General features: G+C 32.4%; 2 protein-coding genes across 2 annotated transcripts; one reads left to right on the forward strand and one right to left on the reverse strand.

Moving 5' to 3' along the window:
- Positions 1 to 39: 39 nt before the first annotated feature.
- On the reverse strand, positions 40 to 9,656 carry LOC140045340 (chromosome transmission fidelity protein 18 homolog). The gene is made up of 23 exons (XM_072090198.1): positions 9,539 to 9,656; positions 8,747 to 8,941; positions 7,961 to 8,265; positions 7,683 to 7,772; positions 7,433 to 7,482; positions 7,186 to 7,291; positions 6,764 to 6,946; positions 6,305 to 6,438; positions 5,774 to 5,897; positions 5,269 to 5,378; positions 5,062 to 5,155; positions 4,791 to 4,889; positions 4,364 to 4,491; positions 3,902 to 4,056; positions 3,743 to 3,795; positions 3,196 to 3,366; positions 2,690 to 2,839; positions 2,276 to 2,406; positions 1,445 to 1,529; positions 1,291 to 1,337; positions 1,076 to 1,181; positions 503 to 551; positions 40 to 337 (listed from the first exon to the last, which is right to left on the reverse strand). Exons 1-23 carry the CDS (start codon positions 9,618 to 9,620, stop codon positions 219 to 221), a joined length of 2,766 nt encoding a protein of 921 aa, XP_071946299.1. The 5' UTR covers positions 9,621 to 9,656; the 3' UTR covers positions 40 to 218.
- Positions 9,657 to 9,745: 89 nt separating this feature from the next.
- LOC140050878 (uncharacterized) lies at positions 9,746 to 10,661 on the forward strand. Its single transcript, XM_072095859.1, has 2 exons — positions 9,746 to 9,773; positions 9,862 to 10,661. Exons 1-2 carry the CDS (start codon positions 9,746 to 9,748, stop codon positions 10,659 to 10,661), a joined length of 828 nt encoding a protein of 275 aa, XP_071951960.1.
- The last annotated feature ends 80 nt before the right edge of the window (positions 10,662 to 10,741 follow it).

A 10,741-nucleotide genomic window follows, 5' to 3' on the forward strand; every position in this document is an offset into this window, starting at 1 on the left:
GAAAAAAATGAAATGAATATCACACAATATATAAATTGTACTCAAAATATAAGATATATTTTTATTGATTTAATAGCAAGCATTTTAAGTAACAACGAACACAAGGCCAAAGCCGAACACAAGGCCAAAGCCGAACACAAGGCCAAAGCCAACACAAGGCCAAAGCCGAACATGGCCGAACACAAGGCCAAAGCCTGCCGTCTCAACCAGCCATCTGTTCATAGTAATTCTTGAATATAAATATTTTTCCTAATAGCATTTGTAAATCCTTCATTGAATTTATACCATAGACTACTGCTAGACTTGTTGGTTACACTGCCCCCAGTTGTCGCGTCAGCTGTGGAATACATTATATAAAATGAATAAACTGATATTTTAAGACCAGTTCTTAAAATAGTTACAGCCAATACAAAATTGATTTCATAATTGGAAAGATGTTATAAAATATATAACAGAGAATTAATTTAATAAAATTTAAAAAAAACACCAAAATATTTCTTACTGCTTAGAACCTTCTTGGTGATCACTCGTCCAAAAAAGTCAGTTGCGGGCTAACAAAAACAAACATTATTATTTATTTCAGTGTTGCTGGCCAGTTTAATAAATATCAATATTTATTTCAGCATTGCTGGACAGTTTAATAAAATATCATATAATAAAAATATATGTGCATAATTAAAAATTACATTTTTAAAATAAAATTTATTCTGTCTCCAATAAAATATCTCCTTTCAAAATGTGTTAATCATTGTCCTAATAGTGTCAATAGCATAACACTCATAGGACATGATTCTCTGTAATAAGTTGTCCTGGACATAATTTGAACCTAGGTCCATGGTGTTGATGAGAACCTTAAATTTACAACATTTAATTGTCATTATTTTTTCCCTTCATGTGTTTTATATTGTTCCAAGTTATATAATACATATATTAATTTCTATCAATGGTCAACAATACAAAAACAAATGGTAAAATGTAATGAAACAATACAATATTATTAATAGAGAATCTTGCAAGAAGAAAATGTCTTGTCACGCAAGACCAATAAATGAAAAGAAAAAATGCATATATTTACCTTGTCTTCTTCCTCTACCAATTTCTTTGGTTGCAGTTTTTTCAGATGTCTTGGAACAACTGGCTTCTTCTTTGTAGCTGCTTGTTTTTCTTTTTCTGCAGGTTTTCTACAAATGACACACACATGCATTATACTGTACATACTAATACATTTATTGATAACAAAAATAATATTTTTAGTATAGAAACTTAAAATACACAATTGTTCACACTTACTTGATGGGTATTACTTCTTCAGTCCTTCTAAGCTTCTCAACTTCAATCTATTTTACAAACAAGAAATGGCAAATATTCATGAATTTCTGATGAGTTACCGGTGAGACATGATGTAATATGTATGTTTTTATATAGATAAGTTTTGGAAACTGACCTCTCTGGCAATCATTTGCTTAGCAGCATATGTCATTTGTTTGACAGGGGGCATCCCAGAAAACCGTACCAACTCCTCAAGATTACTGAAAGAAAACAACAGTCAAATCTAAACATCTTTTATTATTACTTGACCATTTGCAGAATATTCATCAAAATGAATATGAAGTACATGAGCCTGTTTCATCAGTTCCAAGGAATCCATACAAGGCACTAATACAGGATTGAACCTGGGTATTGCTATGCACAAACCAAGTACATGACCCTGTTCCATCACTTCCAAGGAATCCATACAAGGCACTAATACAAGATTGAACCTGGGTATTGCTATGCACAAACCAAGTACATGAGCCTGTTCCATCACTTCCAAGGAATCCATACAATGCATTAATACAGGATTGAACCTGGGTATTGCTATGCACAAACCAAGTACATGACCCTGTTCCATCACTTCCAAGGAATCCATACAAGATTGAACCTGGGTATTGCTATGCACAAACCAAGTACATGACCCTGTTCCATCACTTCCAAGGAATCCATACAAGGCACTAATACAAGATTAAAACTGGGTATTGCTATGCACAAACCAAGTACCAAGCGAACGTGCCATGCCATACAGGATGTAAACAATTTAAGTTAAGACTACAGATCTGTCTACACTATCAAACTATATGTGACAACAAAATGTGATGTGCCCATATATGGACATGATGATGAGTACCTAATATTTGTGTGACTGTATTTTTATCAATCAATCAATATAAAACAGAACAGTAGTCACTCAAATAAAATTACTTCTTTATTGATGACAGAGAATTGAAGTTAAACTTACGGATCTAGGACATAATTGTATTGACCTTCTGGACTTCGTTCCTGTTGGTAGGTCAAGTTGTACGCTATCATAGAACTTACTAGCGACGACATCTGATGCTTTTCCAAAGAGTTAAAAAGCTGCGGATTTATCTAAAGACAAAAATAATAAGAAACTACCCAATATGCCAATAAATAAATAACTGTTGATTGTTACTTTGTAGCTCCTCTACAATATATTTGTTTTGTTTTAATTTATTTTAATTCGAGCAGACATGACTTTCTGAAAGGACCAGTAAATAAATAAATACTTTTACTAGTGGTTTGAATTAAAAATGAACCTGAACCTGTCTATGGATATATTTAACAATACCAGAAATAATGCTCATTAAAACTTGATGAAGCAATTTTCAGTTTCAAAAATAAAATTACTTACTGGTCGGAATGATGGTTGAATGATCGTGAGTAGCGGTGGTAAAACCTGCATAATAGCGACCTCGTTGTTCAAGTTGCGTTTAATGTATGGGGTCACTTCACTACATAGGCTTGTGAGTATGTTGGTAACTTTAGATATTTTCTGCATATTCTGAAATAATAAGATACTCTACTGTTAAAGTCACTCTATAAAATGATAAGAAGTACAATCGTCTACAGAAAACTAAGAGAGAGGTTGATTGATTTACTAGTGGTTCTAAACTGGTGGCATTAGGTCACCTGACCATTTTATTTGCTTATTTATGAAAGGAGAGGCCAGATTGTCAAATAGCCGTTAAGACTAGCGGCTAAATAATCTTAAACTACTCAGAAAGAAAAAATTTAATTCACTTAAGTTGTTTAAAGTATTGCTTTACAATTGATGATTCTAATTCTTTAAATTCACGAAACAGAATACAACAGTAAAAATCACAGTCTTAACAAAACCTAAACTACTTGTATAATTACCTCAAATTGTGCTGAAGGATAATGAATTTTATTTTGGCCATTTGATGCGAACATCATGTGGAAGACTACAGGAACATATGGTAGATATCGCATTAATATGTACGTTTGTGAGTGTAGTATTTGACGATTTAATGTATCATGAAAAACCAGCCAATCACACGCAAGGTTAACCTGTTAAAAAAACAACCAAAGTACCTTCAAGTCACATTTTGTTTATAAAAACCCAAATTATATTCAAAAGTAAAAGCTACTTGATATTTGGTGGATATTGTTAAATGAATAAACAAGGCTCAAAACAAAACAAGTTCTTTATAAATCTAAGAGCTGCATAGGCAGGGTAGAATCAAAATCAAGTTAAAACTGCTTTATTATTTATTAAAACGACATGTTTCGGGCATAGCCCATCATCAGGTGAAGAGAATTGTAATAAAGAATAACATTATCAGTCACAAATATACATAATAAAACAAATCAGAGAATCAAAGATGTTAACAAACAAAAGGCATAGTTATAAAAACAAGCCTCCAATAAATAGTTGAATACATACCGCATCAAGATGTGAATCTTTAAACTTCACTTGTAAATAGTTCTCAAAAATACCTGAAAAAAAATGATGAAAAGGATGATTTATGCCTATGGCATGAACCACAGTAAACTACTAGTCTACAAAAAAAATAAATCTGATAAAAAGGGCTGATTTCTGTACCTGATAATAACTTGTCATAGTCTCCATTTCCAGTCACAGCTTGTAACATGTTATTAAACCTAGATGAAGGTGAGGCTGGATTGAAGTCTATCGGTTCTTCTGTATCTATTGTGGCACCCTTTTTCCCTGCATCATGAGGATTTACATAACGTTTTCTAAACAAAAACAAGTTAAATATAAATATGTAGCAAACTATTTGGTAAAATACTGTATTTATGAAACAAATTCTTGTATTATCTCCTGTTGTGAAGTTGTGGTATTGAAAATTCACTGAAAGTTTTCATAGCGTAGATATTACATAAACCGTTAACCTGTCTACACTACCAAATTAGTTACAAATAAGATGTGATGTGCCCAAATATGGTAAAGATATGACATCTTCATGTCCATATATGGGCACATCACATTGTTTTTGTCACATAAAGTTTGATAGTGTAGACAGAGTTTTAAAAGCAAACCAACCTCTGTGGTCTAGGCATTGAGAATGTGTCTTTCCAAAGTGTGAATAAGCCCTTATTTTGGTCCTTCTGTCCGATACTCATTGAGCTCACCATACTTAGACTTAAATTGTTACCTTGACTTTGTATAAACTATGAATAAATAGAATATACACACATTTATAATTGCATGCATAATTGGTTGGCGAGTGATTATTCCACCCAGTGTCCAGGTTATTTCAACTATACATTTGCAAACATCCTACTTGGTTTGAAACATACACACTTGATACAATTATACATTGTCTAAATTACAGATAAGATTCTTCTTACTGTCCAATACTTAAAAACGAAAACTTTGATGATAGGGAACATATCACTTAATGACATTATAATTTAAATATTAACATGGTAACGCACCCGCAGTCACTTTATAAAGAAATGCAACCAACCTGTAAAGTGTTGAGACAGGAGCGGATATCGTTGCTAGTTTTCTGACAAAGTGTCATTAGTGTTGTCATGTCCGTTTTCAAAGCATTATTTGTTGATATCTGATAACAATTATTATTATAATAATTAGCATAATACAAAGCTTATTTTTACTGAATTTACACAGAACTACAAGGCCATCCAATAAACAGGTATACCTGCTTGGCCGTACTTAACAGTAGAAAAAAGATCAATGATTTAAAACAATTTTGAAGACATAAACATAAAACAAACCTGCATGAGACGTGATGCTAAACGAGATGATATCGTTGGAGGAAAATGCGATACAAAGGCCATTTGCCTAAGTGGTCTGAGAGCTGGAACATACCTACATACAAATAAATTTGTATTCAAAACAACAATGCATTTAGTTAGAATATATTAGTATTGTATTTATCATTTCTTTACAATGCAAACTATAAGATAGTTGTATTAACTTACAAATCATTACATATACAGATGACAGGTCGCAGCAGGATTGATCTACCTTTCTTTTTCTTCTTCCCAGATTCTGGTCCTTTTATATACTCTATAAGAGCATTTATTGTAGGCTGGGGGAAATTTACAAATTATTAATATACTGTACACTCAAGATGTATGGAAGAAATGAAATGGTATTATATATTATTGTTAAGATGGTATAAATAAAAAACTTAATTTGTTCTATTCTTTAATATCTAGAGAATCTGAGCCACAGAAATGTATGTAGTCAAGATACCCATCTTTAAATTTGTATGTAACCATGTACAACTATTTTCTTATTGAATATTTTGCTTCTAATAATTATTTATCACTAGACAAGATCTCAAAAAACTTTAAAAAATATATCCATAATTAGTCTGTTTTGGTACCCAAAAAATAATCATCATGAAGACCATTTGGTACCCCACACCACCACCAAATACAGTTAAGGTTTTGTTCCCTAAGAAGCACACTAAGAACTTACAGCAGGTGCGCCATCTATCTCATCAATTATCATACAATTCGGTCTGTTATCTTGACTCAACACAGCCTGCATCTGGGTCGCAGATTCTAACTTTCGCATAAAAACATCTTGACTGCGATCATCACTAAAGAAAAAAAATGCATGACCAACTAAAGTGATTTAAATCTATCGAACTAACCCCCGTGTACTAGTTCATACAGCCACTGTTGTGGACAGAAGAGAGAGTGCTGTAAGTGGCTGCAGGACATGACGAGACCCTCAGGGGAGAAGCATGTTATTGAAAGTGTAACATCTAGTCCACAGCGCCTTGAACACTTTAGTGGATATTTGCGCTTTACAAATTTTATATATTATTATTAACTTAAACATTAAGAAAAAAATTGGTGTAAAAGATCTCTTAAGAGGGTGGGGCTTAAACCAGAGTTTGCACAGTGATAAAACAATATACACGCAAGTTAATGAATTGTTGGGTAGGATAGTACCAATACAAAAGCATAATTTATTAATGCCCATCCACAACATTATACATACCTGGCATTCATCTCTATTACATTGTAGCCAGCATGCTTGGCTATCACATGTGCCAGAGTTGTCTTGCCAAGACCGGGAGGACCACATAACAGTGCCACTTTTAGTTCTGGTCTATTGTGGTCATCAAGTTTTTGCTACATATATAAAAGTGTAAGTTCATAAGCCATACATTCATTTCTTTTTTTTTAAATAACATTTAACATTGCGTTTTTTGTAACTGTTTAGTATGATCAGGTTGTTCCTGTAATTGAGTTAGGGTTAATATACATTTAATTTGATTTATTTCGATACTATATACGAACAAAAAAAGATAAAAACAAAACCAAAAAAAAGCAATCATTTTGTATGGTACCTGGGATAAATATCTTTACTTGTTTACTTACTTAATACTGCAATTACATTCATTATTATACTTTTTTAATTTAAATAAATATTTTGATAGCAATTAATATTAATTACCTCATTCAGTATTTCTTCAGGCGTTGCTTTAAACGTATTCTGTTTGAAATTATTCTGTTTAAAGTTGTTAAAGCCTTTTTGATTTCTTTTTTCCTGTTTTTCTTTGTCTCGTTTCACTCTTTCTCTTTTGAACACGCACGTATCCCAAAGTTTTAGCCAGAATAGAATATTCCGATTCACACCCTGAAATTAAAGTTACCTCTTATGTGACAAGTGATGTGGAAAATTTTCTAAATTTTTAACGTCATAAGGTGTGGGGGAGATTAATTAGAAACATGTATTTTGAGTGTGTGTGTTTTCAACATAATAAATAAACTTATTAATATCTTTCAAGTAGTATAAATTGTATAAAAGAAAATAATTATAGAGCATCATATAATTGAAAAATAATATTTTATAAAATAAATGTGATTAAAACATACATCATCACTTAGAAGATCTGTGTAATGTCTCGGAGAATATTTATCTACCCAGAGTGCACTCTGTTTCTTGTTTGTCTCATTTTCTGTGTTGTCTCCTCTCAAAGCGCTACAAAATTATACAAACATAAACTATATTAGTAAGTGGTTGTTAAATCATAAAAAATGTATACAACTTATACAGACTACTCAATTTTGAATGCTTGTTACGAAATACAATCAAAATAAGGTTGTAAATCCGATTACATACCTGACAGCACTACATGTTACATTTTCATCTAACATCAACCGTTTTTGTCGCTGAAAGAAAACATAATAAAATACAATGAGGAGTTGACAAAAGTAAATTAGTATATAAAAAACAAACATTTTCTCAGAGGCAATAAGATAAGAATACGATACACTATTTAAACTGATTAATAAGATAAGAATACGATACACTATTTAAACTGATTAATTATGAAAGTTGAATTTTACTAATATACGTATGTACTTATTACCTCTTCTTCAGCTTGTTCCCTTAGTTCAGCAATTGTAGAATTCAGAAGACGAGTTTTATTCAACTTTGAAAGGCAAGAAGGCTTTTCTGACTGAAATCAAGTTGAATACAAAATATTCACATTCTCAATCGAATACTGTAATCAATAATATTCTGATCTATAACATTAATTTGAAACACAAGTAACAGTAAACCCATAACTATACTCTTAAAATAAAAACCTGTTTTGTGATTTTTTAAACATATTTATTTTTATTATTCAATTGATTAAAAACTTACTTTTTTCTCAATTTTCCTCAAATACACACGCTGACCATCATCCCCAGTCACGCTTATGAACTCGCCCATCGGTTGCCTACGTAACACGACCTCACTTCCCTTGACCTTCAGGGTCAACTTCCTTCTGACGCCTCTGACAGCTGGCTTTTCGTTATTACTAGTGCGCAGTTGATTCACTCGCATCATTATTTTCTCGTCCTCTGTTGGCGAGGCTGGAGGTGTTACTTCAAAATCATCAACATACTTCTTGCTTTTCAGGTTGGTTACATCATCATCATCTTTCCTTATTTTCTTTCTCTTTGGTGCTGAAATAAAGACATCAAATTAATATTATGATCTGATATTATCACGTAAAAAGTATAAAAAAAAACCCTAAAACCATTTTTCTTCTAATCTATTGGTTACAACATTTGAATAAACAAAAATTCTTTTTGAATCTTTTCTCAGTATTATTTTTATCGCATAATGTACATTTTTTGTCTTTGTATTTTTACTGTTTTAGCAAGTTTTAAAGACTTTTTATGCATGTTTTTAAACTTAAACTATTTTCTAAAAACAGGAACATATGTAAAATAGATGCTACATCTATACCTGACATGTTTTTATGTAAAATAGGTGCTACATCTATACCGGACATGTTTTTATGTAAAATAGGTGCTACATCTATACCTGACATGTTTTTATGTAAAATAGGTGCTACATCTATACCTGACATGTTTTTATCCCGTATGAATATGGTTTAAATAAAAATCTGTTGAATAATTTAATTAACAAAACCGGACTTACATAGACGTAGTTGTTCATCGATAACAAGTTCTTCTTCGCTGTCTGATAACGTTGCGAATAGTTCATCTAACTCTCGTTCACGCTTCTTTGTTTTGTTGTCAAAATCTGACAAAAAGCTTGCCTTTTTTTGTGTTTCTTCAGATGTAAAACATTCATTCTGCTTTGTGATTGGTTCTTTCCTAACTGGTTCAAAGTCTATGAAAGTATATAAAATCATGAATGATTGAGATTAAATAATATCGTGACTCGGCCTTAGTATAGGTAGGCCTAGACTCCTAGTAAGTATATTTTTTAATACAAACTTATTTCAACTTTTTCTTTATCTAGAGAGAAACCCTTCAATTCAAGCTTTGAACCCACAGGCCCACAGCTGATATCCAGGGGCCCTCTTAAAAATGACAAAATATACAAAACTATAAATAGATATAGGCCCCCTACTTAAATTAAAAAGTACAATAATACAATACATTTTTAACAAATTAGTTTATGATAAAATATGAATCTTCATATTCACAATTCTTTTTTGAATTTGAAAAACTTATTAAATACCTAAAGTATTTTGTTACAGAAAAAGCAGGCTTGACCTAGCCTAGGCCTCGACTTTAGCTGGCCTCCCACTGCCTCCCCCACACTGTAAACCCGGAAGACCATTATGATTTATTGGTATGCCGGCCTGGTGTGGTGGTACTCGGTCGTAGGCTATATAAACTAGACAAGCTAGGCCTAATAATAGGACGTACTCTAGAATTACTATTAAATTATTATGCTAGGAAAATGTTAATTAACTATAACCTTCTTCAATATCTCTTAGTGCATCAAATTCGTCTGCAAATTGAGATTCAAAATCGTCAATAATGTCATCTGGAGGTTCCATGTTTTTGTTTTTTTTTTGTCAGTTTCGCGGGAATAAAAGGTTGCCAGATAATTTCCAATTCAATTTAATTTTCAAGTTATACTTTCTGTTAGTTTTACATTTTCTTAAACTTTTCTCCAATTATGATGAATGAAATGAAACATAATATAGCAGGTATTATTCGTGCATACTGTATCTTTATTAAAAAGGCATTAAAATGAAAGATTAGGGACTTTTAAACAGTATTTTAAGATTGATTCAGTTAACGACCGAGATGCCCTGCAGAATGATTTGAGTAAACTTGAGCAGTGGAGTAAGAAGTGGCTACTGGAGTTTAGTAAATCTAAATGTAAAGTAATGCACATTGGAAATCGAAATCCAAAACACACTTATTCAATTGATGGTACAGTTCTTGATACAACCTCTGCTGAGAAAGACCTCGGAGTCTATGTAACGTCTGACTTTAAAGTGTCGACACAAGTTTCCAAAGTTGCAGCCAAAGCCAATTCAATTGTAGGCCGAATACGGAAATCCTTTACATATATGGATAAACAGATGTTCATGTCGCTTTATACTTCTCTTGTGCGTCCGGTTATGGAGTATGCAGTTCAAGCCTGGTCACCATATCTACAACAAGACATCAATAAACTTGAGAAAATCCAACAACGAGCTACAAAACTTGTACCAGAACTCAGAAACTTGCCCTATGAAGAGCGCAGGATACAGCTAGGTTTACCAACTTTACTGGAAAGAAGGGAACGCGGAGACCTCATCGAAGTTTTTAAATTTTTGAATGGTTACGAAAATATAGATCGCCACTCCTTTTTTAAATTAGCATCTGAAGTTGGTCCAAATATCACTCGAGGCTCAACTTTTAAATTAAAGAAACCTAGATGGAACTCAACTAAACGGAATAATTTTTTTGACACTAGAGTAATTAACAAGTGGAACTCGCTGCCCGAATCTGTTGTCAATAGCAAGAGTGTAAATTCATTCAAAAACAAGCTTGACAAATACACACACATACACACATATGAGAGAAGAGGCTCCCTACGAGTTTAAAAACTCATTGCCTCTTAACTTTACTAAAGGTAAGAATTACTAAAGGTAAGAACGTTTGCTAAAGCAACCGGGCGCGGGAA

This window comes from Antedon mediterranea, chromosome 1, assembly GCF_964355755.1.
Source record: "Antedon mediterranea chromosome 1, ecAntMedi1.1, whole genome shotgun sequence".
NCBI classification, from domain to species: domain Eukaryota; kingdom Metazoa; phylum Echinodermata; class Crinoidea; order Comatulida; family Antedonidae; genus Antedon; species Antedon mediterranea.